This window comes from Zeugodacus cucurbitae, chromosome 6 (assembly GCF_028554725.1).
Source record: "Zeugodacus cucurbitae isolate PBARC_wt_2022May chromosome 6, idZeuCucr1.2, whole genome shotgun sequence".
In the NCBI taxonomy this organism is placed as follows: Eukaryota; Metazoa; Arthropoda; class Insecta; order Diptera; family Tephritidae; genus Zeugodacus; species Zeugodacus cucurbitae.
The window spans coordinates 5,715,867-5,742,741 of record NC_071671.1 but is presented as its reverse complement, the minus strand read 5'-3'; the positions used below and the strand labels follow the sequence as shown (position 1 = coordinate 5,742,741).

At 36.1% G+C, this 26,875-nt stretch overlaps 3 protein-coding genes across 5 annotated transcripts in view; 1 reads left to right on the top strand and 2 right to left on the bottom strand.

Moving 5' to 3' along the window:
- LOC105210241 (spondin-1) overlaps window positions 1–14,383 on the top strand; it is a 162,496-nt gene extending 148,113 nt beyond the window's left edge. The window contains exons 4-7 of the mRNA XM_011181061.3: window positions 1,426–1,523; window positions 1,888–2,019; window positions 13,221–13,619; window positions 14,017–14,383. Coding sequence (XP_011179363.1) covers window positions 1,426–1,523; window positions 1,888–2,019; window positions 13,221–13,619; window positions 14,017–14,029 — 642 coding nt within the window. The 3' untranslated portion in view covers window positions 14,030–14,383. The remainder of the gene's footprint in view (window positions 1–1,425; window positions 1,524–1,887; window positions 2,020–13,220; window positions 13,620–14,016) is intronic.
- On the bottom strand, window positions 8,000–9,153 carry LOC105210240 (translation initiation factor IF-2). The gene has a single exon (XM_029039091.2). It carries the CDS (start codon window positions 9,019–9,021, stop codon window positions 8,149–8,151), a length of 873 nt encoding a protein of 290 aa, XP_028894924.1. The 5' UTR covers window positions 9,022–9,153; the 3' UTR covers window positions 8,000–8,148.
- A 3,307-nt stretch (window positions 14,384–17,690) lies between the features above and the next one.
- LOC105210363 (uncharacterized) lies at window positions 17,691–22,162 on the bottom strand. Of its 3 annotated transcripts, XM_029039072.2 has the most exons (11): window positions 21,940–22,162; window positions 21,483–21,844; window positions 20,941–21,431; window positions 20,705–20,882; window positions 20,483–20,641; window positions 20,111–20,376; window positions 19,907–20,036; window positions 19,417–19,703; window positions 19,087–19,357; window positions 18,768–19,004; window positions 17,691–18,015 (listed from the first exon to the last, which is right to left on the bottom strand). In XM_029039072.2, the coding sequence occupies exons 1-11, from the start codon at window positions 21,942–21,944 to the stop codon at window positions 17,753–17,755; spliced, it is 2,649 nt and encodes an 882-aa protein (XP_028894905.2). In that variant the 5' UTR covers window positions 21,945–22,162; the 3' UTR covers window positions 17,691–17,752. The 3 variants fall into 3 exon arrangements, with proteins under 3 accessions (XP_028894905.2, XP_011179564.2, XP_028894903.2); XM_011181262.3 differs by having other exon boundaries at window positions 20,941–21,844; window positions 21,940–22,161; XM_029039070.2 differs by having other exon boundaries at window positions 20,483–20,623; window positions 20,941–21,844; window positions 21,940–22,161.
- Window positions 22,163–26,875: the final 4,713 nt, after the last annotated feature.

The window sequence follows — 26,875 nt, the reverse complement described above, 5'->3', positions numbered from 1 at the left end:
AACCACTGAGACTGAAATCCCTTCGCATATTGTCGAGAAAATCGCGACCGGTAGTTGAGATTATTTTCCTATACAGAGCATTGTACCAGTATAGAAGATGTATCTTCTTCTACTACTTGACAGTTTCCAAAGCAATCATTGTATGGTTGTATCTGATCTGTTAGCAACCTACTAGGGTTCTCATGCAATTCCTTTTAAATTTCAATATTCGGCATATGGAGATCTTTAACTATTCGGCTATGTTAACCTACTTGTTGAATAAATCAGTGATCACTTGCACCGAGACTCAGCTATTTCTATAAAATATTTCCTATTAAATTTCACCAAGTAGCCAGGGATACACATATATGTTCCCTCTTATTTGGAATAACTCTTATTGCAAGTTACGGCCAGTTTAAATTTCTCTACTCGACGGATTTTTTCTAAACAGGGTTGAATTTAATTTAGTTATAAATTCGCAGTTCTCAAAGTGCTCTTATAAATCCTAATTTCCGGTCTATAAAATAAAAAAAATTATCTCTTACTCAACTCTTACTTTGAACATTCTTTCAACTGTCCGATGATGTATGATGTGGAGCTCATAAAATTAGACTTTTATCCATTGTGAGTAGTCTAAAACTTCAAGCTTTTGGCTCAGCGCAGAGCTTTTCAGAAAGGTCTATGGGTATTGTATAATATATACTCAAAAGTCATTTTTTCATATAAAAAATAGTTGAAAATTATTTTATGGACGTCTTCATATCAATCACTACTCAAAATAAGTGTCAAATAAGCCTAAAGAAAATATACTTAAACTAAATTGAGAGGGATAAATAAAGTACTTAAGAAACAACTAACAACAAATTTCATATAAATCCACTCTCAATTGAGCATATCCACTCAATAAGAAAAATAAAAAAAATATAAATCCAACGCCATTTAAACAAAACTCAACTCCAACAAAAACAATGGCGAACAACAAATGAATAACTAAACAAAATTTGCCAAAGAAGAGTGGCTGTCAAAATACAATTAAATGTTAAGGCCGTGCAAACAAAGGCACACCTACACACAGATACTGAAACCAAACATAATCAAAAGAACTCCCACACACACACTCAGACAGAAGCATATAAGTAATTGCCGCCTATTGTTTACTTAACGCCAACGCCTTAGTCACTTGCCGTCTGAGCGCTGCGCTGAGCCACGCTGAGCGTTTTCCATTTAAGCTGATTGCTTTGCTAATTGGCCATTTTAGTCGCGTCTTTTGCCGGTTTGCCATTTTAGTTGGTGTTTTAGTTGCGGTTTTAGCTTTAGTATTAAGAATTTGCGCCAATTTCCGTTTGCCTTCATGCGCCGTTCACAACTCGCGCTAAACTTTTGTGCGTCTGCTTGTGCTCTACATCTTATTTAACGCTTTCTTTCTTTTTGTTTTCTTCTTTGCAGTTGAAGGAGTACGAGCTGAGTGAAGTTTTCAACTTTGCCGAAGACGATCGCAAATATGAGACGGTGAAGACGCAAACACACTTGGAAGCGGAACATGAGTAAGTATTGAGGAACAGCGGAGAAGTTTAAGTATAAGCTTGATTAAAACTGGAAGAAAATAGTGTCAATTTGTTTTTTAACTTATCTTTTGTTATTATTTGGTATGAGACTGCATTAAATTGGAATAGTTACAAAATTATTTGTTAGTCCGCCTAAAGGTAGGCAACATTTTTCATATTAACGTTATTGTTGCCTACATTTAGGCTGTTGAGTTGCTGTATGTTAACTTGAGTGACCAAATTGTTGGTGTCTTAGTTTATCAATTGTTAGTCAAGCATTTTTTTTAAGGATCGCCCCAAATTCTTCAAAGAGTAGATTCAAAAACCCAGAATTATATTTTATTTTTATTTTTATGCATCACAGCTCCACCATCACTAATAATGAGCTTTCCGCCAGCATTGAACGAGAACGGCAAAATGAAATATCCGCACAGCCCACATCGGTGACGGAGAGAGATCGCATACGCTCGCGTTTATTGGCTAAAATGAATCCAGGGTGAGTAAACAAAGCATTTATAAATAATTTGAAGGGTTTATAAGCTGAGTTAAAGGGCAATACTTGTCGATGAAGTACAACCTCGGACGTATCTTTGTTACCGAGATAAAAAAATATTATTTTTTTTAAAGACTGTGGCCTTTCCTAGCTCACAAACTCATATACATTTTTCAAACAACTATCGTTTGAAGCTCCAATCATTCTCCATAATTATTTGAGCTCAAGAAAATATTTCTCTTTCCTCTTATATATTTTACCTCTGTCTGTTTCAAGTAACTCTCATCTACGTATTTCCGGTACTAATACTCGCATTTGAATGTCCTCTAATGGAAATGGCTATACGTCTAATTGAAAGCATACTATAATTTCTCGTACATAAATATCTCACAGCTCACAGCTAAGCCTCAACAGTGTTCTTGAGCTGGCTGGCCTTAAGCAATTAGTAGGCCGTTTTATTTGGCCCACTTAATAGGTTACAGTTGGGCGGAAGTGAGCTGGTGAATAATTTAAACTGTGCAGTATATAGTAGGATGCTCATTTTCAACGGCCATCCCAACTGTATGCACACAAACGTATTAATAACCAAATATATACCCATATAGCAGCACAACTACGTAATAGAAAGGTCACTCAAATCTAGTCTTAATATCTCAATCCTCTAGGCGGCATAGTAAAGCACATGCAAGTGATTTAACTAAGACAAATTTATATTGTTGTTGTCACGATTTATCTACATATATATAACACAGAAATTCTATGTATATGTATTTTATAGCCCAACTAACCGCTTTATCTACTGCCTAGATGCATATACATAATTGGTTGAAATAGTGAAAAGAAGACAATAAAATAGAAAAAAACTGGCACGAACACGCCTTTTCCATGCTATGCAAATACGCTTAGTGGCCTACAGTGCACGCCCATAAAATTGGCACACTAACTGGCTGACTGACTATCTCTAACCAAATGGATTGTCTATAAATAAAGCAATTTTTTATGTGGTTTACTTGTTTACACGCCTTTATTGAATATGCAATGCATAGCGGGTCAAGCTGAGCGGATTGCTGAATAGCTGAATCGCTTTTAGTGTTAGCTGAATAGTTAAAAAACTTTAAAATTTGATAATAAATTATATAAGAGGCAAGAAGAAACTATTTTTTAAGTTTGCTGAATAAAAGAGAGGTCGGCTGAATTAATAATTAGTGGGCTGAATGATTTGAAGGAGACCTACTTTTACTATTATTATGCTTAATATTATTTAAACTACTGAAATTGGTGATAAAATGTAGCTGAATAGAAAAAATACTAAATTTTTTTATAAAATGTAGCTGTATAATATGCGGAGTTCCAAAATACGTTATTTCCCACGTATTTTTGACCTGCTGAATGTAAATGCTAACTTAAAAATGCAGCTGAATAATTTGTGAATAGCTGAATGACTTTAGTTAAGGCAATTATTGTCGTACAACCCACAATACGAAATATAATTAAATGTAGCTAATTAGATTACTATTATGTAGCTGAATACTAGACTGAATAGCGAAACTCTCAACATTTTCACCATAATAAAATGCAAAGTTTGGCCAACTTTCAAATTGTTAAGTTTTTCGCTTTACTTTACTTGTTACGCAAGACAATGAACTGCCTGGCTATTTTGTGGAATTTACAAGCACAACTACACGACTGCCTCGGTCTTCTCAAGTACATTATTTGGCACGTTTCTACGCGCTGTCTAGCACCACTTGAAGGGTCAACAGCACCTGGCAGGGCGTCGATACTACTACTTTTGAGCTTTTTCCCTCCACTGCTTCTTGAAAAATAAATAAAAATAGAAAATTTGTTTGGCAGCCGCTTCCGCTTTGAATTTTTAAACGAACTAATCTGAGCGCTGAGACAACCTATCCCGGCAAGGATGTGCAAAAACCCGTATTTTTCAGTCAGTGGATCCCACGCTGCACACTACTCAACAACAGACGGGAATTGGGCTGAAAAGAAGCAACGAGTGAGAATAAAAGAAAGTAGCATGAGCTAAAAAATGAAGTGTCTGTTGAGTAGCAGCAAAGCGTAGTGTTTGAGAGTACCAGTGAAGCAAAGAATAGAAGTTTTAAAAGGAGTGTGTATTCTCGTGACTCCAAGGAAAGCCAAACGAAAGCGGTGTGTGGCCGGTAACGCCCATTGCCTTAAATTTCCTCCACAACAACATCGACAAGTTTCTATTGTTGGCACTAGTAACCTGAATCTTTAATGAATAGACGACGACAAAACCAAAGGCTCGGTGCGAATAAATCATGCACAGGATGAAAAAGTGTCACTAAGTCACTGGGAAAAAGTATAAAAAAAGAAAAGAAAAATTACTAAAAAGTAAAAGAGCAGACAGTGAAACCCAGCACCACTAAGCAAATATAAAGTAAGAAGCTACAAGACAAAAAGGCAATATGCTTAAGCGGCGAACGTGTTAGAGTGCCAAAAACAGGAAAAACGTAATATCATTATAGTCTCAACAAACACAATATTCTCATGTTTCGTTGCCAGAAGTGTGTCAGCCAGCTGTGCTTGGCTGTTAAATTGTGCTTTTAACAACAACTTGACTGTTTACTTTGTGTACGAAGATAGGAATTTTATGATGAGAATGAGAAACTTAAGTGCTATGTATGTATATGCTTACCAAGGAGTAGGAAATATTTCCAGGAGAAGTCGAGTAGAGATCTCAAATGAGTTGATTGCTTATGAAATACAAATAAATGTCCTCAATCTCTTTCTTAATACAATTTGGATCTCTGGAGATGATCAGGATTCCTGACATTCGTCTATATTCCCGGAATCTTTTACAGGAAGGAATTCCAAGTGCCATAAGAAGATTAATGAAACTAAAAGTCATTGCCACTGTAAGTCATCTATAACGAGCATATAAAAACTGAATTAATTGGAATGGATTGGTATACTTTTATTGACTCAAAGTCGCCTAGTTGGTGGCCAATGATAACAAAAAAAATGGTATTATATATTTAAGTCGAGTGGAAGTGGAATAGTATAGTAGTATAGCAGTGGAGACTAGTGAATTGAAAAATAAATTATTTTATTTTTTAAAATCCAGAGGTCTATTCTATCGTAGATAAAATTTTTATCTATCACAAAGATTGTAAAAATTAGTTCTAAAACTGCCTTATTATTATTCGAAATCGTTTTCCAAAATTCACACTATAGCTTTGTATGTCAAGTTAAGGTCTTGTTATTGGCCTTCTTTCAATTATTTAGAATAGTACTTACAGATCTAACAGGCTTACAGATCTAGTACCAATATCGTTTGATTGAAACCTTGAACTAAGTCTTGAAGCACTTAGCAGCACTGAAGCAGCACCTAGCCTGTGACGTCACTTTAGCGAAGCGTTTTACAAAAGTTTACAAAATTTGTCTTTCATACTTTCTTTAGAGTTAGGTAAGGTTAGGTTAAGTGGTTGTCAAACGAAGCACCTAGGCCTTTGGGAGTCCCATTGTGACACCGCTGGGACTGTGATCCCTTACAATATAGAGTCATCTTTGAACCACCCTGTGGTCTTAATAAAGTGAAAAAGTTCACAAGCAACTTCGCACACATCATCGAGAAAACCGCGTCCAATAGTTGCTATTCTTTTCCTATACAGAGCCTTACATCCACATAGAAGGTATGTAATCGTTTCTTCCTCCTCTTCTTCTTGGCAGCTTCTGCAGTAATCATTGAAAGGTAACCCCAGTCTGCTGGCGTGTCTAACAATCAGACAGTGTATCGTTAACCCCCCTACATGGGATCTTGGGTCATTCCTCTTAAATTTCAATAAGCGACATGTGCGGCTCTTATTCCACCCACGTTTGTCTACTTATGGAGAGTTCCTCTTCTTAATTTTCTCTCAAAAAAATCAGTAATAACATCAGTTATGAGTCTTTTTGAGATTTTTTTTTTTCAGAAATTATTTTTGTTAATTTTTAATATTTTTTAAATTTTTAATATTTTTTTTTCAAAATTTAATTTTTAAGTCATATTTTTATTTAATTTTAAAAGTAAAAAAATTCAAAATTTATAAAAATTAAAATGTGGTTTCTTTTAATCATTAATGTTTAAAAATAACAAAATTGCAATAATATGAAACTACATATTTAATTGTCTTGAATTGCTAATAATTAATTTATATTTGTTTTATGAGCTTAATAAATATGAAGCTACCGTATAAATATATTTATATGTAATTTACAATCAATAATATACATCCACACCTTTTCGATAATTTTTGTTAATTGAATAAATATTTGTCTTTGTGGTCGCTGCTGGCGGCTTATCAGTCACTGGGAAGCACCACTGACGCAGCGTGTGACTACCACTACAGATGGTAGATACATAAATGTACGCATGCTCGTATGTATTTAACACCGCAGATAAGATAGCGCAATAAACCAATATTATGATATGCAAACATTTTACATTCGAACTCTGACAAATTTATATATGTATATATAAAAATGTGTACGCACCTGCATTCCAGCTTGGCAAATGTGTACTTAAGCGCTTAATTACCAATTGATTGATGTGCTGCAAGAAAGCATGGCAAAGCAATGAAATAAAAACACAAAATTTCATATTTTCTACATATAATAACTCAAAAAAGTAAACTAATTAAAATGTATGGGACTAACGAAATGACTGCGCCAACATCAGTCAGTGCCACGCTGCAGTAGTGAACAGAACTATTGCTGTCATACGAAGCAGCAAAAAATTCTACATTTAACAACTACTCACCGATCAATCAATACCGCATACATTAGTGTACAACAAGCAGCGCTTCTACAGACACTTCACACAACATGTCACAACCAGGTTATGGACCGCCGCCCGGCTACGGTCCGCCACAAGGACGCGCACAAGTCAACATCAATGTCGGACCACCACCGCGACCACAAGGCGCCAATGTGGTTATCGTTGAAAATGCGCCACGACCACCGCCGCCAACTGTGTACGTCGGCGCGCAGCGACCGCCGCAGACAACGGTGGTCGTGGAGAACATGCAGCGGCCGCCACCGGTGATGACGGTCACCACCTCAGGTGGTTGTTGTGCGATTTTGTGAGAGACAAAACAATAAAAATTAATAAAATTAAAAAAAATAAAGTTATCTAAGTGTTAAATTTATGAAAATATCTGATTTGTGGCAGAAATTTATTTCTATGTTGCGAAGAAAAATTGATAAGTGAGGTTATGAAGTTGGAAGATATGTGAAAATAAAAGAAATAAATCTTATTTTGAGTAAAATTTTTGGAAATATGTTTTTAAAGTAAATAATTCTTAATATTCAAAAAATAATAGAGTATATTTGTGAAAAAAAAAATCGTCTGGTTGCATTGAAAATATTCAAAAGATGTATGTATGTTATGTTATTGGCGTTCAACCGTTTAGCCGGTTATAGCCGAATCGACGATAGTGCGCCACTTCTCTCTCTCCTTCGCAGTTAGGCGTCAGTTGGAGAACCCAAGTGTAACCAGGTCGCTCTCCACCTGGTCCCTCCAATGGAGTGGAGACCTTCCCCTCCTCGGCTTCCTCCGGCGGGTACTGCATCGAATACTTTCTGGGCTGGAGTGTTTTCGTCCATTCGGACAATATGACCTAGCCAGCGTAGCAGCTGTCGTTTTATTCGCTGAACTATGTCAATGTAGTCGTATAACTCGTACAGCTCATCGTTCCATCGTCTGCGGTATTCGCCGTTGCCAATGTTCCGAGGTCCATAAATCTTGCGCAAAATTTTCCTCTCGAAGACTCCTAGTGTCATCTCATCTGATGTTGACATCGTCCAAGCTTCTGCACCATAAAGCAGGACGGGAATGATAAGCGACATAACAACATAGACACAGAAAAATGCAGATATGATTAGTTTGAGCAAGATTATATAATCAATAGAGCCTCTGAAAGGTTAAGAACACCAACGATTATTAGCACAGTTAAGATCTGTATTTGCTTCCAATATTTTCTAGCTACATAACGTATTTAGTCTAAAGACCATACGCAAATTTAAGTTTTTATTTAAATCTATAAATATTTACACATTATAATTAAATAAGTTCTCTTCACAATTCTATCTTAATGCTATCGATTTTGCGTTGTCTGGATATCATAAGACCACACAGCAGCAACTGCTCGGCTTCGGTGGTATGACCACCGTCTCTGTTACGACGGTAGTTGGCTGCGGTCTCATACCATTATTCTCAAGCACTACCGTCGTCGGTGGTTGCTGCATTCGCTGACCACCACCACCACCTTCCATCACGACTGTAGTTGAGGGCGCTACACCACCCATACCGGAGCTAACTACCGAATTATAACTGGGTGGCATTGCCGATGCTGAATTCACCACAACTGTCGAATTGCCCTGCGGTTGTTGTACACCCGTATTATAACTGGGTGGCATTGCCGATGCTGAATTCACCACAACTGTCGAATTGCCCTGCGGCTGTTGTACACCGGGTGTATTCACAATGATCGTCGATGGTTGTGGCGGCGCTGCATTTACAATAACTTCTCTCGGTCCACTCATCGCCGACGCTGCCATTGCACCCATTGTTGCACCAGCAACCATTGATGCGCCCAACATCAAGCCAGCTGCTGGAAGTAGCGGTGCACCACCACCAACCACAACCACATCGTTTACAATGGGACGCGGTGCTGCATTCACATTTACATTCACTTGTGTGGGACCAGCTGTGGGCGGTGGACGTGCAGGACCGGGCGCTGCGCCAGGTGGCGGACCAGCTGGTGGTGGTGGTGCGCCTGGTGGACGTCCGCCGTAAGCTGGACCTGGTCCACCCATACCAACTCTCGCCGGTCCGGGACCGCTCATATTCATGCCAACTCTTGCTGGTCCGGGACCGCCCATGCTCGGACCAACTCTAACAGGTCCGGGTCCACCCATTCTCATGCCGGCTGGACGCATTGCCATATTCATCCTTGGTGCGGGCCTGAATCCCATGCCTCCATGTCCACGCATCCTTCTGTCGTGAGAGTGTTAACTCCTTCACACTGTCTTTTAATTAGTATCTTATTTGTAAGCCTTTTGATGCGCACCGTGTGTGTTTTGGACGAGTATTAACTATCAACTGCTTTCTGCTTATGTCTGCACTCGTAGCGCTGCTTTCTTGTTGCGGCGTCTTCAATTTCTTTTTTTTCGTTTCAAATCAATCATATGTGTAATTATGCATCGAAAGTATCGAATAAGTGATGACGTCATCAGCTCGTGACATAATCTTATCAGCGCCTAGTTGAGCCATAAACGAGTAAAATGTGATCCCTGAATATGATTGGTCTATCAGAAATGGTTTATAAAGCTTTTACTTGCATTTTGGAATTCAAAAAAAAAATGTAATGGGCGAATATACTACAGATGACATTATGAGTCTATAAAGGCATGAGTAATAATTCGGAAAATAGCAAAGAAATATACACGTTAACATGATGGAAGTCTAATTATTCTAGATCTCTTACCTTGCCTTTCGTGGAATAAACTGTTCATCGATACTTTTTGACTAACTGCTGGGACATGACTCAGAACAATACAAAATACGGATTTAAAATCTCGAGAACCGGTCTCCGAAAATTTTGTTGAAGTTTTCAAATATAAACAACTTCTGCTCATATCAGTCTAAATATGATGGTCTCAAGATATCAGTATAATATTGAAAGACTTTCCCAAGATTTAAAAGAAGTTGCTTTCTTGTCAGAACGTGTACTATCGAATCGAATGTAATCCCCCACATATCATATATAGTATATTGAGCTGCTGCTCTCTCATTGCACTTAGAAATCGATCCGTCTTTATTGAATAATCCATTGTCTAAGCAGTGCCTGCCTATTTCTCTTTTTTATCATTTCATTATCCTTCTTTTCAGTTTCTTTACACTTTCCATTCGTTGAATGCAAACCCAATTTACTTAAGAATTTATTGCTAATAGAGCTGTGAAACTGGGAAAATTGAGGTATCATTGCGGTGTCATGTGTGTAAAATGAATATGTGCTTGCCTCCTCCTCCTGCACATATAGAGTACTATATACAACATGAAATTGTTGTTGTATTTGTTCATCAGTATGTTTTCACAATCTTCGACCCACAAATAAATGACACAGTGCTGCAAACGCATATGCATATACAACGAGAAAGGTTGTCATTGGAAATCCAGGTGTAGGCGCACATACATTTCTGCTTCGAGATATAAAACAGGGATAACTTTATTTTTTGCTTTTTACATTTTTACCTTTTTTCCATCGTGATATGGTAAGCAAGTGTTTTATATGTCGGTGTTGTGGCGTTAAATGAAAATAAACATGGAAACTCACGACGCAAATTTGAATTGAAAATGAAATTTCGCTTAGGTGTTCATAATGTGTGGAGAGAACGAAAGCGAAGAGAATTTAAAGAGTGAAGTATTAGAAACTGTTTCACGTGGGTTGATCGTGTTATTAAAGGGAAGAAAGTTACTTATTTGTAGAGAGTTTATGGTTAAAAACTTTCTGGATATCAAGTTGTATAAATTTGTTCTATATTATATTCCTAAAATTTAGAAAACCAGTATTTATCGGATCGATCGGTTAAGTTGGTTCACATCCAGTGTAAACTTCAAAATTACTCTGATATTTCTCACAAAATTACGTAAATCATTAGTAAAATTCACGAGCACTTTTACTTGAAGAGCCACTTTTCAACTAGTTGATGTTCCACTATAGAAGCATCCTCTTTCCTCATTATATTTTTGACTTCCCAGACAATTAAGATTTTATAATATCAAGGAAAATGAATTACAGAAATGTAATAAGGAGTCTCTAAATCTCTCAGGAAGCTCCAATTGACTAATTTTTATACTCTCGCAACAAAAGTTGCTAAGAGAGTATTATAGTTTTGTTCACATAACGGTTGTCTGTAACACCCAAAACTTAACGAGTTAGATATAGGGTTATATATACCAAAGTGATCAGGGTGAAGAGTGGAGTTCCAATCCGAATGTCTGTCTGTCCGTCCGTCCGTCCGTCTGTGCAAGCTGTAACTTGAGTAAAAATTAAGATATCTTGATGAAACTTGGCACAATTATTTCTTGGCACCATAGGAAGGTTGCTTTCGAAAATGAGCAAAATTGGACCACTGCCACGCCCACAAAATGGCGAAAACCGAAAACACATAAAGTGCCATAACTAAGCCATAAATGAAGATATGGAAATAAAATTTGGTATGACGGATCGCACTATGGAGGGGCATATTTGGATGTAATTTTTATTGGGGAAGTGGGCGTGGCCCCGCCCCCTACTAAGTTTTTTGTACATATCTCGCAAACCAATAGAGCTATATAAACCAAACTTTCTGCAGTCGGTTCTCTTTCGTACCTCACCACACACCATGAAAATTGTTGAAATCGGATAATAACCACGCCCACCTCCCATACAAAAATTAGGTTGAAAATTACTAAAAGTGGGTTAACTCATTAACGAAAAACGTCAGAAACACTAAATTTCACATAAGAAATGGCAGATGAAAGCTGCACTCAGATTTTTTTACAAAATGGAAAATGGGCGTGGCGTCGCCCACTTATGGGTCAAAAACCATATCTCAGGAACTACTCGACCGATTTCAATGAAACTTGGTTTGTAACAGTTTCCTTACATACCAATGATATGCTGTGAAAATAGGCCAAATCGCTTCACAACCACGCCTATTTCCTATATATCAGAACTTTGAAGACAATCTGAATCGTTTACATTACAATATATAAAGTAAGCACTAGTGAAGATATCGGTGCAGAACTTTGCATAAATACTATGTTAATAGTGTGGCAGACCCATTCTAAAAATCGCCAAAATCGGACCATAGGTTTTTAAGGCCCCATATATCGAACACGAGGACCTCGGTGCTTCTAACCTTATATTATGGTTTCCAACTTTCAATGGACTTTATACAATATATATGACGAATATGTGGGTCAAATTGTGTATTATATAATATAAATAAAGTTAAATAAATAAATTGCGAGAGCATAAAATGTTCGGTTACACCCGAACTTAGCCCTTCCTTACTTGTCATAATTTGTTTTTATGTTTTATTATGTTGATATACTTGCCCCTGAAGTACGACAAAATTTTCAGCAGTCCGTAGCATCCGCTAAAGTTTGAGGTGTTTTAAGAGCTTGACGATTTTCGTTTCTTAAAAGCTCACAATTCGTTGCTTGCTCGCGAATTCCTAGGCTCCATATTCGCAAGACTTATTCCGTTTGACTGTTTCCTATATCCAAAAAAGAAGGGACCCCTAAAGAGCTGACGTTTTACAATCATACGAGAAATCGTATAAAAGAACCAAAAGCTATCCTGAAAATCTAGTTTAGGAAGTATTTCGACGATTCGAAGAAGCGCTGGCGTCAACATTAATGTAGACGAATAAATAAATATTTTTTCAAAAAAACAAAAATTACCGTTATTTTTCAAGCACACCTAGTATATTAATGTGTTCTGACTTTGGAGCTAAACAAACTAGACTAAATTGTTCTTATGAAATATTATTGCATTGTGAGTTCAAAGTCGCTCGTTTTCCGGTTCATATAGCACATTTAAATAAAATTCTTTAAAAATTTATATTGGGATCTACGATGATTCTGCAATCATTTTTAACCCAGCAATAAACTTCTTTTAATTTAATACGCGCATATTTGCATATTGACATTTACGCCTTTTGTGAACCTCGAGTCAATCACTGTCGTCACTACCGCTTCAAAAGTAATATTGAAAAGCGGAATTTCAATTCGTGTGAAATTTTTACGCGCACCAAAAGCAATTTTTCACACCTACGCAACACCTTTACCGCCCTCCGCCTGCTTTGCCACAAATATATGTATATATTTACGCTGATTGCTTTCCACCTCGCGCTCAACACGCTCATCGGCAATGTGACAGCCCGCCCCAACAAATATTGATTCACCGTTACCAATTGAGGTTAATGGAAATTGCGCGAAATTAATTTCATGTGAAATTGCAACTGAATACACGATCTGACTGACACACACACAGACACGAATGACGTTGTTTGCGTATTAAAGTCGACAAGCCAAAGCGACAGGCTCAAACAGAGGGGCGGTTGGGGACTAACTTACACTTTATTGCATATCACTGAGCAGCTTATACTCAACTTTTTCTTTCTACTCTCTCTGCTTACAGCTACAATAACAACAACAGCAATGCAGCCGCCAACGGTAATGCCGCGAATGTAGTAGTGCCGAAAAATGATAAAAATGCCATCATGCAGAACATCGCCAACAGCTATCAACGCGGAGCGGAGGCGAGCACAAACACCAGCGCTACAGCCACCAATTGGTTGGGTCCACTGCCGCCGAAGCGACGCCGCACGAAATCACGCACGAAGTCACGCGATTGCCGTGTCAGCCATTGGTCCGAGTGGTCGGCCTGCAGCAAAACGTGCGGCATCGGTGAGATGCATCGATATCGCAAGGTCATCCGGCATGGCAAGCGCGGCGGACGGCCATGTCCAGCGCTGCAGGAGTCCAAGTGGTGCGGCACTGAGAAGGGTTGCCACTCGCCGGCGACCTATTTCAATTGGTAAGTACATACGTGCATATAATGTATGCAGCGCAGGGAATTCAAGCGCGTGTATGGATGTGTATTTAAGACGCTTTTTGAGGGGGGAGGGGAGTGTGTTTGCCCGTTGCCTTAAATTTATATATGGCCACTGTTTGAAATGCTAGATTGACAGTTGGACAAGCACTGACATTCAGCTGGACAAAGATTGACAGTTCAACTTTTACCTGTGTGTGTGTGTGCGAATGAAAGAATGGAGAAATGCCAAAAAATGTGAATTTTAAAAAATTGGAAATTTCAATTTGGATTTGGGTTTATTGCATGCCGTGCGCTGTGGGTTATTTCGCACAAAGCCGCTTACAAGCGCTTAATATACACATGTGGCTTAAAAAATATATTTCTTTTTTCACATTTTCAGGTCCACTACATGAAGGACGCAGCGCAGTACACGTAGTTCGTAAAGTAAGCGTATGATTTCTTTTACAAAACAAAACAAAAAACAAAATAAAAAAATAATAATAATTAATGAAAATATATAATAAAAAAAGGATAATAAATGAAGATAAATAAAATCTTAAAAATATTTTGAAACAAACAAAATATATGTAAAAATGTGGAGAAATATTGAAAAATATTGAAAAATAATTAAATATTTACAGAAATATATGCAAGTATATATGAAGTAACAAACATGTAAAAAAGAAAAAAAAATTGTACGATCATAATTAGCTTGTTTTTGCAAGGCTTTCTAAAAGATTTGATCCGCTTTACAAATTTTTTGGAAAACTATTCATAATTTTTCGAAATTAATTTGAAAAAAAAAAAAATTTAAACGTATAAAAAAGAAATTTAATAGCAACATGGTATTTAATAATAAACAAATAAATATTGATTTATTTTATTTTTATATTTTTTTTATTTTTTTTTTGTAATATTATATTTTATAACTTTAATTTATAATTTTAATTAATTTTTTGTTATGTTGTTATTTTTTCATTTTCAAAAATATTTTTTTATTATCATTCATAAAAAATATTTTAAAATATTAAAAAGAAATATTTAAAAAAATATATTTAAAAAAAATTAAATTTATTATTAAATTTATTAATTATGTCTAAAAATAAAAGTTATAATTTTTGTTATTTTTAATATTTTTTTTTAATATATATTTTTTTTTTGTATTTCCGAAATTATAGATAATTTAAATTATTTCTGATTTGATATTTTTTAATGCTTTTGTATTACTTATATTTTCGTAAATTCTGTTACACTCTATTGCATATTTATCAAAAAATACAATATTTTTTCCGAATTTCAAAGCCCTCTGCATTAGCGAGCGTTTTATGATCTGTACCGTTATGAACATGAAAGCGCAGAAAATTTAAGCGAATTTTCAACTAAAATTATTTTCTGTTTAAATGTAGAAATAAAAAAAAAGAAACTAAAACAAAACCACAAAGAATAGAACAAGGGATTAATATCAGCTTAGTGATAAGATTTGAAACAAAAAAAAAACGTAAAAAAAATATAAAAAAATATTTGCAGAAATGTATGCTTTCGAAACAGCAAAAATATAATTCGAGTATAAAACGAACGACCTTAAGATATAATAAAATTCAATTAATGTGTTATAAGAGATTAATTGAAGAAAAATGCAATATAATATAATTTTCTATTTATTTATTTATTTTTTTATTTCATTTGGTTTAAAGAAAGTAATTATAAAGTTTTTTAAACTTTGAAACCAATTTAGTTTTCTCAATTTAAATATGTTAAAAATTTAATTTTTTCGAAAAAAAATTAATGAAAAAGCAGAGGCAATATAAATATATAAAAAAACTATTTGAAATACTTAAAAAGTCCACATTTTTCCACACATTAATTTCTTGTATGTATTTTCAGTACAAATATATATATATATATTAATGTAAAAAAACTTGTTCAAATTATTTTATTATTTAATAAAAGTATAAACAGTATGTAGTAAAGTGTATGAGACAATTTGTTTTATTTATATTAGTTTGATAGTATTGAAAAGATCATTCGAAAATGTTGTGATTATTCGATCATTTTGGGATCAATCGAACACCGTCAGATCAATACAAAATTCTGAAATTTCTTGATTGTCGCTAAATCATTCAATAATAATCGGATCATCATGGAATCATAGCCAGATCATACGTCCAGTTTGAGGTCTTTCGATCATGGTCAGATCATAACAACATCGTGAAATCACTTGATCATCTGAGATCTTGAGATCGTGCAATTAACGTGAGAGTAGCTATCAAAAGCACCCACAAACGATGCAGAAACACGACAATTATAATCGTAGTGTTTCTATTATTGTTTCTGAACTTTTACTTTAGCATTCTAAAATTCAAATTATTTCATAGAAACAAATATTTTCACAAAACGAAAGCTTCACATTAAATAAAAACTTGTAAAAAATATAAAGAAAAAAAGCAGAAAACCAATAAATAAGTAATAAGCAAAAAATGTAACATAATATTTTCGTAGAACTGAGAGGAAAATATGCAATAAAAACACAAAAACAAAATTAAAATAAATAATGCTTAACAGTTCAATTAGAAACTCGTATGTATATGCGTTTACGTTTAAGAGAAAATTCAATAACTGTAATACATTGAAAAGAAGAAGAAGAAGATAAAAAGATAGGAGATAAAAGTAGATAAGTCAAAGTAACTTAGGAAAACTAGTTATAGAAGCGGCGATTAAAGTAAGATATTTGAGAATGTAGTATGATAGGAGAAGCAGCAAGATGAAGAATTAATGATACTATAACTGTTTTGATGTGGTAAAGAAATACTTTAAAGTTAGATTCTAGTTTACACTGAGAAAACTTTAAAAAGTCAAAAGTGATTAAGTGAAAGTTAAAACAGCTTCCCAGTAGAAAGCTAAGGTTAGTTACATAGTGGCGCTAAAAACAAGGTGTTTATGCGAAGTGCAAGACATTTAAGTTTCAGTTTAAATTTTTTGCTGTGCTCTCTGCTACTTTTCAAATGAACCCCAAACAAGGTAAATGCAACGTTGATTACAAATTTAAGAAAAAAAAACAAACTTTGGAACAAGTTATATATATAATAAAAACATATATCTGATAATAAAATATATAAAAATAATAAATAATAAATTTAATTTCATAAATAATAAATAATAAATATAACTATAATAAACATAAAAATTACATATTATTTAATAAATCATTTAAGCGCAGCAGTTATGGACAACCTTAATGGTAAGACAATTAAAGCGACTCGTGTTAGATACATAAATATAATTGTATAATTAAATATAGAAGAAAATAAGATTAAAAAAATCAACCAAGAATTAATTGTGTAAAAAAATTATTTAATTTTTTTCGGAAAAAAATACAAAAATTAAAAAATTAATAAAATAAAATATTAAAAATATTAAAAATAAAATATATCATTTCAATTAATTATGCCTAAAAATAAAAGTAATAAATTTTTTAATTTTTTTATTTTTTAATATTTTTATAATGTATTTTTTATACAGTGTTTTTATAGGAATATATTTATGTGTTATTTAAATATTTTAAAAAATAAAAAAAAAGTTGTTTTAAAATTTTTGACGATTTGTTATTTTTTAAATTATATTTCGATTTGTTTCTGTTGATAATAATAATGTCGAATAAAGTTGTTGAGAGAAAAAAATAATTTGAATTTTCGCAAAAATAATAATAATGACTTAACGGTACGTAAGATGCAACATATTGCAAATTTCATTGTTATATTCAATAATTTATGATGCAAATAACAATAAATGCGAGCGAAATAAATGTAATTAAAAAAGAAAAAAAAAATAAAAAAAGAAATTTAAAACTATAAAATTAAATGATTTTTGTATAAAGTAAAATATAAGTGATTATAAAAGCAGATATATAATGTAAATGACATGCATATACATACATATATAAAATATAAAAAACCATAAATATATATTCGTTTTAATTTAGCTGAAGAAGATACAAGTAAGTGGTTGAGTGAATATTTAAAAAAATATTTTAAATATAATTATACACGATTAAGAATACTAAATTTCTTACTTTTCCATTTTCTTTATTCCCATATAAACACAAAAGAATAATAATTATAAATTAACACATATACTAATCAAGCGTTATTTAAGCGTTTAGCTCTATATAACATGAAAGTCGGTAAAATCAATTTTAGAACACCCGCCGTAATCAAGCACATGCCCGAGAATGCAAAGGCGGCATGATAACTGTGAGTCAAGCCATTGAGTATCGCAGCGGTTGTGGTGCCCAGAAATACGCCCAGACCCATAGCCAAACCGGTGAGACCAAATGCATTGGTGAGCTTATCCAAGCCAAGAGCGCGTACATAGATGATGGCGCGCAGTGTGGAGTAGAATGCTGAAAGTGAAAATATATATATAAATGCTTGAAGAATGTGGTCATGAGTGCTGTTGTTTAGGGATCTGAGACGCCAAATTTTAAAATTCAAAGATTCTTAGTATAAGAAATGCATTTAAATCGAGATCTCAATTTGATTAGATTTCGTTCTCTATACTTCAACATGTTCCATCGCTCTATCTGCAATCAGGTTTGTAATGAATACAAAATAACCTCTCAGAGAGGAAATGAGAGGAATGAAAACTATCTGAGAAGAGAATGACGATTCTCTGAGTTACTAAAGTCTCAATAAAACAGAGTAAGAAAACAAAAGAGAAAAACAAATATATTTCAATATACTTTCGAGGACTCTGAAAAGAACATAAGACTATATTTTATGGGATACAACTTTTGGGTTGAACCAAAACGAGCCAAAACCCTAAAGGCGAAAGTTGAGGTTGAAATCAGAAGAGATTCTATATTACATATCAACGAAAATTTAGGACTTCGAATTTTAAAAGCGAGTTTAATCAGCGAACTCCGTAGCACTCATGCCTTCTACTACGCATTAAAGAAAGACCAGGAACAAAAGCAATTAGTTAATATTACACAAGGTTTAAATAGGGGTGATGGTGCTTAACTTGAAGACTAAATCAAAGTAGCAGAATGACGAATTCGATGAACTATGAGAAGAGCTCAAAGATATGAATATCGTGACAGTTTCTGGATTGTAAAATAGTCGGACCGTGTGAGTTTATTGAACCCGAACCCACCTGGCGCCACACCATAACACGCGGCATATGTATATTGAAACCAAACAACATCAGCGCCATAAAAGGCACTGGCCAATGTTGCTACGCCGCCGAAGACAATACCGCCACCGCACAAGTAAGTGGTTTGTGAGCGAAATTTATTGGCAGCAAATCCGGATAAAATGCGAAAGATGAAATTGGACAAACCAATGGTGGGTGAAATGAGGCTGGCATTGAATGGATCCACTTCAGCGCGAACTAAAAAAAAAAAATAAAATAATGGATTATACTCGTATATATATAAATGCAAATACAAATCTTATGGCATGCGATTGCTTACTCTTCGAGTACACAAAGGGTATGTTGAAACCCATCGGAAAGAAGAACGCCGACAATAGTAGTATGCGAAATTCCATAATCTTCAGCAAATTCATGTCGAAAAGCCTTGAAAATGCATTCAGCAGCTTCGCAGGCATCCAATTAGCTGGTGATATATAAGCCAAAATGGGCCATTTATGACGATTTCGCAGCTCACCAATTGTACGGCGTTTCGGTTCTCGATAGTGACGTTGTGAACGCATAACCGATAAGGAGTAATTGATGGTTTTGGCCTGCGAGATATACGATTAATAACGGCTTTGTCATACTATATATATTTATTTTCACCTACCCGCTGATGATCAATGTCGATTACATGATTGGTTGTGCGTCTGGATGTTACTTCGATCTCACTGTCGTAGGTAGCAGGTCCGGTATAGAAGAGATCTTCACGCTCTATGGGATCCAAGCGTACTATAAAACTTTTTGGTGGAACTCTTTGTCCCATATCTAGTTCCGCTACTGAATCTTCTCCTATGCTACGTAGCGTTTCAGGGGTTTTGGTAGGAGTTTTCCCGACCGGAAAGCAGCAGGGACATAGTTTCTCAATTTTTCGATGTCTTTTTGGCTCATAAACCTCTAAAATTTTGCAAAGTACAAAGTAGATTTTATTGCTGCAATAAAAGAGTTTAGTGTTTTGGAGGTGGGACGGACCTGCAGATAGGTCGCATCTTTTACCGGATGGAATTAAAGGTAGAAAAAGCTGAGAAGCTCAGCTAAATAGCTAAGAAAGTTGGTATCTCTTCCGTAAATTAAGATAACCCTTACTTAATTCCACTTACCAATCATCTGCTCCAAACCCCTTTCTTTAGATGTTGATTGTACCGTTGAAGACCGTTGAAACCGTGAGTAGCGTACCTCGCTAAAAGGTACAGACATTCTTTCTTCACTGGAAGAAGACGACTTGTCGTCCTAAAATGTGTTTAACAAAAAGAAGAATTCTATATTATATACACTGAAGAAATAGTCCCCCATTGAGTACGCACTTTCTTCACGGTGGCAATACGCGTCGGTGTAACTTCAATGAAGGTTATACCCATTAGTATTACGAGCAACAGCAATGCTGTATGTAAACGCGACGTATTACGCCAACCAATTTTCGGACAAATCTGCGCATTCATAAAGGAAAATATCAAGATACCAGCACCGGCGCCCGAGCATGAGATACCATTGGCTATGGGACGAAATCGTTCGAAATAATAGCCGATGATGAGTTGTGAGGTAACCCAAATTAAACTAAGCGATGGACCACCTAGAGTACAAAATAAATTATATAACATACCAAAATATAAACCGAAAGCTTTCAAAAGCTAGCCAAAGCTTATGTGAGTTAGAGCTTTTGCTTAGCATAAACTCACCGAGCATGCTGTAGAAAAATATCAACATTGCCAAATTATGACTGAATGTCCCGATCAATATGAAAACAATTGAACAACAAGCGCCCGTCAAAGCCACCACACGAAAGCCGTACTTATTGATAAAAGCGCTTGCCACCGGACCTGCAAGAAAATAACAAGCTTTAAAAGCATTTACTTTTTAATTCACATAAATTCATTGTGGGCACACGTTGTGCTCATTACCAACTTGTATCGAAGCGACAAGTACAATAGTCGTTTGCGTCTCGCCCATGTCATCGGCAATGTAAGGCAGTAATATGCCGACAGAGAAAATGATGCCATCCACGATCACCTGACAAAGGAAGGAGATGACCACTATTAACCAACCGTAGCCACCATCCGGTGGTATGGTCATATACAGCTGAAGTTTGTAGAGCATTAGCATTGTAGAAGCTTATACAGCATTTAACTGTACTTACGAAACCATCGCCGAGTTGTAAATTGGTGGGAAATGCAGACTCTAAATATGGCTCACTAGATAATGAAGATGAACTGATGTCACTTCGCTTGGCGGAATTTTGGGTTGGTCGTTGTACATCATCCGTTTCTTGCATTTCCAATTCATTTTGTTCATTTGGGTTATTTAACGATGGATCACTAGCTCTCATACGTTTGTCATACCTATTTGAATTCGGATCATCCGCCATATATTTGTAGGGTGTAATAGTTGGCAGCAAATTTTGCCTGAATGCCGCCTGACTCTCAAGGCTAGCCTCCTCATTTGATGAACGCTCAACTTTAGGTGAAAACGGATACCGTCTAGGCATTATAAACGATGACTCAATGCTGGGCGGTGATGATGCTTTAGGTCGTTGCTTCGTCAACTTTTTAACGCGTCCAACAGCGACAGTAGCTGGCTTATTATCATATACATGCACTTGACTTGCCGATGAATGTGCTTCAACGCGATCTGCTGATAGCTCAGTGATATTACTCTCAACATCATCGCCTATATATTTACCAGTTTTAACGGGTGTGGTCTCATTCGCATCTCCCTCATGCGCTTTACCACCATCGTCGAGGCTGGCAGATGTTTGCATTGCAAAATCCGTACCGGGTTGCGCGACCTCTACAATACTAGATGTGGTCTGCCCGCCAAACTCTGTAGTAACTGGTTGAGGGAGTGGTTCTGTGCTGGTTGAAGCTGTAGCTAGACTTCTTTTGTTCGTTTGTAGCACTGGTGATGGTTGTGGTGTTGCTGATATGGCGGACAAATATACAGTTGGATCTACACTGTTCGTGCGCACTGGCGAATCGACACTTTCTACCGAAAGGTAAGGTGTTACGTCATGTGTTGGCGGCACTGCTGGTGATTTCGTTTTGCTATTCAATTTATTTTGTATTTTTTTTGTTTTGGAATTTTTATCAATATTTTTTTTTATTAATTATTTTAAGCAGCTGTCCACTAAAACACTCACCGCATTTCACTTGATTATAAAGTCGACGTAGTGTTTGAATATAATTCGATTATAAGCGGCTTCATAAAGCTATTGTAAATTGTGTTTAAAGAAATTTTTTTTTAACGATATGACTTTGTCAGAAAACTGAACTGTCTAGTAAACGTAAAAAATACAAAATTCGAAATCAGCTGAGTAATTTGAAAAATCTTTAGAAATAGTGTTGTGAAATTAATTTGTGAAAAATATAATTATGATTGTTGATATAGAATTATAAAATATTAAGTATAACGCAAAGTAGTAAAAATTCTTAAAGAATTTGTATTTATAAGTTATGGAGTGAAAATATAAAAGTATAAATCCCGATAATTATAGTTGATGAAAAGAATAATGGTATATAAATCTTGAAGTCTGAAATATGAAGTATAGAATATATATATAAATAGTTTGAAGATTTAAGAATGCATAATGAAGCGAAATGTATATTTAAAGCATGACGTATGGAATTTGAAGCATGAAGTTTGAATTGCGAAGTAGGAATTTTTACTTCTCACAGATAATATATTTTGTGATTGGCGTTGAACCGTTTAGCCGGTGATAGCCGAATCAATGAGAACGCGCCACCTCTCTCTCTCCTTCGCAGTTCGGCGCCAGTTGGAGATTCCAAGTGTAACCAGGTCGCTCTCCACCTGGGCCCTCCAACGGAGTGGAGGCCTTCCCCATTCTCGGCTTCCTCCGGTGGGTACAGCATCGAACACTTTCAGAGCTGGAGTGTTTTCGTCCATTCGGACAACATGACCTAGCCAGCGTAGCCGCTGGCTTTTTATTCGCTGAACTATGTCAATGTCGTCGTATAATTCGTACAGCTCATCGTTCCATCGTCTGCGGTATTCGCCGTTGCCAATGTTCTGAGGACCATACATCTTGCGCAAAATTTTCCTCTCGAAAACTCCTAGTGTCGTTTCAACTGATATTGATATCGTCCAAGCTTCTGCACCATAAAGCAGGACGGTAATGATAAGCGATTTGTAGAGTTTCATTTTGGTTCGTTCAGTCAGTCAGTTCAGTCCAAAGTAGCATCTGTTCGCAAGAGTGATTCTGCGCTGGATTTCGAGGCTGACATTGTTGGTGTTGTTGATAGTGGTTCCCAGGTATACGAAATTATCTGCGACTTCGAGGTTATGACTGTCAACAGTGACGTGGGAGCCAAGAAGCGAATGGGCTGACTGTTTGCTTGATGACAGGAGATATTTCGTATTGTCCTCATTCAGCTCCAGTCCCATTCGCTTCGCCTCCTTATCCATGCTGGAAAAAGCAAAACAAACGGCGCGGTTGTTGCATCCGATGATATCGATATCATCGGTGAATTTTGTGGTATTTAGTGATTTGAAGCATGAAGTATGATATGTAAAGTATGAATTTTGAAGTATGAAATATGATGAATAAATGTTTACTTATCATAGGTAAGATATAGGAATTGTGAAAATGAATGAAATGTGAAAGAATGAGCTGTCAAATATCTCCCTTCTGTTATTTTGCCCTTAATTCAATGCTTTATAAAAAGTGTTACACTGATCTGATTTAGATCAAATATGCGCCGTTTCGTGCGATAATCTGTTTCCATCTAGACGTAGAAGCTCCTCTCCTTATTTGCGAAGAACTCGGACAGCCACTTTTCGCAAGCCATTTTTGAGTTCAACTTTACACCACCAAGGGCGTTCGCAATGGACAGAAACAGGTAGTAATCACTAAACGCTATGTCCATATAATGGTGGATGCGATAAAACCTCCCAACCGAGTTTCCAAAGCTTCTGACGAGTCATCAACGAAGTGTGTGGTCTGTCGTTTTCCTGGTGGAACACTACACTCCTCCTGTTGGCCAATTCTAGACGCTTCTGGTCGATCGCCTGCTTCAAGCGGTCCAGTTGTTCGCAGTAGATGGTAGAATTAAGCGTCTTGCCATGTGGGAGCAGTTCATAGTGGATGATTCCCTTCCAATGCCACCAAACACACAGCAAAACCTTTTTGGCCGTCAATCCCGCCTTGGCCACCGTTTGGGACGATTCATCGGGCTTCAACCACGACCGTTTTCGCTTGATATTGTCGTATGTGATCCATCGCCAGTCGCCATCTGCTTCAAAAATGGGTTGATTCGGTCCAGAAGGTTGTTTTGCGTCAAATCATGCGGCACCCAAACAACAAGCTAAAGGTCTAACTTGATGTTTTCCATGATTTGATCGGTATTCGTCGTCAAAGGTCTTCCACCGGCTGGCTTATCTATGATATCGCTTTCACCCGCTCTGAATCGTCGAAACCATTCCTCCGCAGTTCGAAGTTGATAACCACCATTAATCTCTCGAAACGTTTATCTAGCGGATTTGCCTTTAAATAAGGCGCGAATTTCGGCGTTAGTGAACTCCATGTTTACACGTCAATAACTGTAGCGTCGTTTTGTAGGTTATGTAAAGACCTTTCAAAGGTGTATAGTATTTCCAGACACGAGCTTTGTAGCGCTTTATATATAGCTGTGAAATTCAAAAGCCAAAAAGCGGAAGGGATATATATGTCAACCTAAAATGCTAGACGAAGAAACTAGCTAATGAAGTAAAATAAAATACCCATTGTCTAGAACCAACTGATGAACGTAACCAGTTGACAAATTTCCACATAAGACCCGAAAGTATATGACACTCTCCGCAAGAATGATTACGCTCTAAGAATGTATCGTAATAGTTATAGTCCGCATCTACTATGCACCCTCTGCAGAAAATCTGAACTCAAACGCACACATTTAGAACAATGAGGAAACGAGCGGAGCAATACATCAAGAACGTTGCAAGTACATTGTCGTTGATAGCTTTAAATTGCCACTATTAAAGAGCGAAAAGATGCAATCGAAAGTAAATAGATAGTCAAACAGCAGGCACGCAAGCCGGTTGCGAATCGCACACACTACATGCACTGCATAGAGAGAGAGAGACACCCTATACTGCATGCAGAAATAGTTGATGTGCAATCAATGCTAAGCGCAGAATGCTTGATTAAAGTGCCGGCGGAAAGGCAACGGAGCGTTGGGTGGCAACTGAAAGGAGTCATAAAAATGCAATGCGTCAAGCAGATTGCCATATGCAGGCGAGCTGGCGAAAAGTGAACAATGCATGCGAAAGGGAGAATGAAATGTGGAAATAGAAGTGCGGCGGGGAGTACTGCTGTACGTCAAAGTAAGGAGTAAGCCTGATAGGTTACGCAACAGCAAATGCAACAAAAAGTGTACTCGCTCTCCACCTTCAAAGCCCTCCATCGCTACTGCGTTTAGTTCCCGCAATAATGCAACGTTTGCTTTTAAGCTGCTGCAAGTTACCACACAGCTAGCACTGTATGTGTGCTGTGCCATTGCATTGCGTGCGTGCAAATATCAATGAATGCGTCATTTTATATTGAACTCTCTGAAGTCGCACGAAATTCTCGGTTCACATGCAGTTGGATTTAGTTGTTAAGTCCTAGTAAAGTTGCAATTTCGGTAACTCTTTCATTTCGCCAGAATAGGTAGGGGTATGCAGTCAGTGAGCTGACATGGCATACAACATGCATGTGAGTAGTGCAAAGGAAGACAGATTGATTGAGTTCTTTTGCAGTAAATGTTGTGTGATTTGCTTTGATGTTGTTGCTGGCTTTATAAAGCGTTCATAGTATATCAATTTCGGTTGAACTATAAGTTCAAGGAAAAGCCTTAAAACGAACATATATCAAGCGCTGAAAAGTTGATCCGTTTCAGAAGGCTTCATACTAACCACACAATTATTATATTTGGGGTTGACTAGAGGTTCTAAGCTTAGAACACGTTAACAAATCTGTATAAAAATCCTAAGAAAAATTTAAAGCCCCGAATAATCGTCCTCACGATCACTAGATCTCAAGAAGTTTGATAGATAATCTATCCAATTTTAAATAAATTATAATATATACATTTTAGCGCAGGTTATTGAAAATCGAAATATCTAACAGTATTATGTTGACCAAATGAGCCACTTTTCTAGCTATAAGATACGTTGTTTGATTAACAGAGAGATCTAATACAGCTACAAGCAGTCTGAACGCTGTTCTTCAGGCTAAGATCCCAGATGTGCAATCCTCGGATCGTTTTTATACTCTGGCAACAAAAGTTGCTAAGAGAAAATGGGCGTGGCATCACCGACTTATGGGTCAAAAAGCATATCTCAGGAACTACTTGACAGATTTCAATGAAATTCGTGATAACACGGGTAAAAAATGAGCGAAATCGGTTCACAACCACGACTACTTTTCATATAATGCAATTTTGAATTCCATCTGATTCTTTCACGTTATAATATATACACATGGAACCAATGAAGATAGCGAAATAAAACTTTACACAAATACTGTATATGATCTCTGGCATCATTTGCAAAGAAATTGTCGAAAACGGGGTATAACTTTTCAAGGCCCCAAAAATCGAACATGTTGAACTCCGAAATGTGGGTAAATCTCTCAAAAATTGTATGTAATTCAGAGGAAATTGTTTTCTTCCAATAGTGTGTCTCAGTTCCAAAAATTATGAAAATCGGGTCATAACATCTCCTAGCTCTCATATACCTAATTATAGGATTTTCAAAAATACAGTGGGCTTTATTCCGCATATATGTATTGGTTAATATGTGAGATATCTGAGCAAAATTAAGTGAGCGTATAGTCTTGGATACCTTGCTGCTGAAAATTAATGAAATCGGTTCAGGAATTACCTAGATTTTCGTTATTCTATTAAACTTTATTTATAGGTAAATTTGTGTGTTATCTTAATAAAATTTGTTCAATAAATTGCGAGAGTATAAAACGTTCGGTTGCACTCGAACTTAACCTTTCCTTACTTGTTATTTTTATCTTTTTATTAAACTATATCTTAACTTATTTTTTCCTTTTATAACCTTTGAAATCTCCT

Bases quoted from the DNA above. Each gene is read 5' to 3' on its own strand.
- LOC105210240 (XM_029039091.2), bottom strand. From the start codon at position 9,021: ATGCGTGGACATGGAGGCATGGGATTCAGGCCCGCACCAAGGATGAAT.
- LOC105210363 (XM_011181262.3), bottom strand. The intron at 20,642-20,704 runs GTAATGAGCACA...ATGCTTTTAAAG, and splicing joins TGTCGCTTCGATACAAGTTG to CTTGTTATTTTCTTGCAGGT. The intron at 20,037-20,110 runs GTGCGTACTCAA...AACACATTTTAG, and splicing joins GTATTGCCACCGTGAAGAAA to GACGACAAGTCGTCTTCTTC.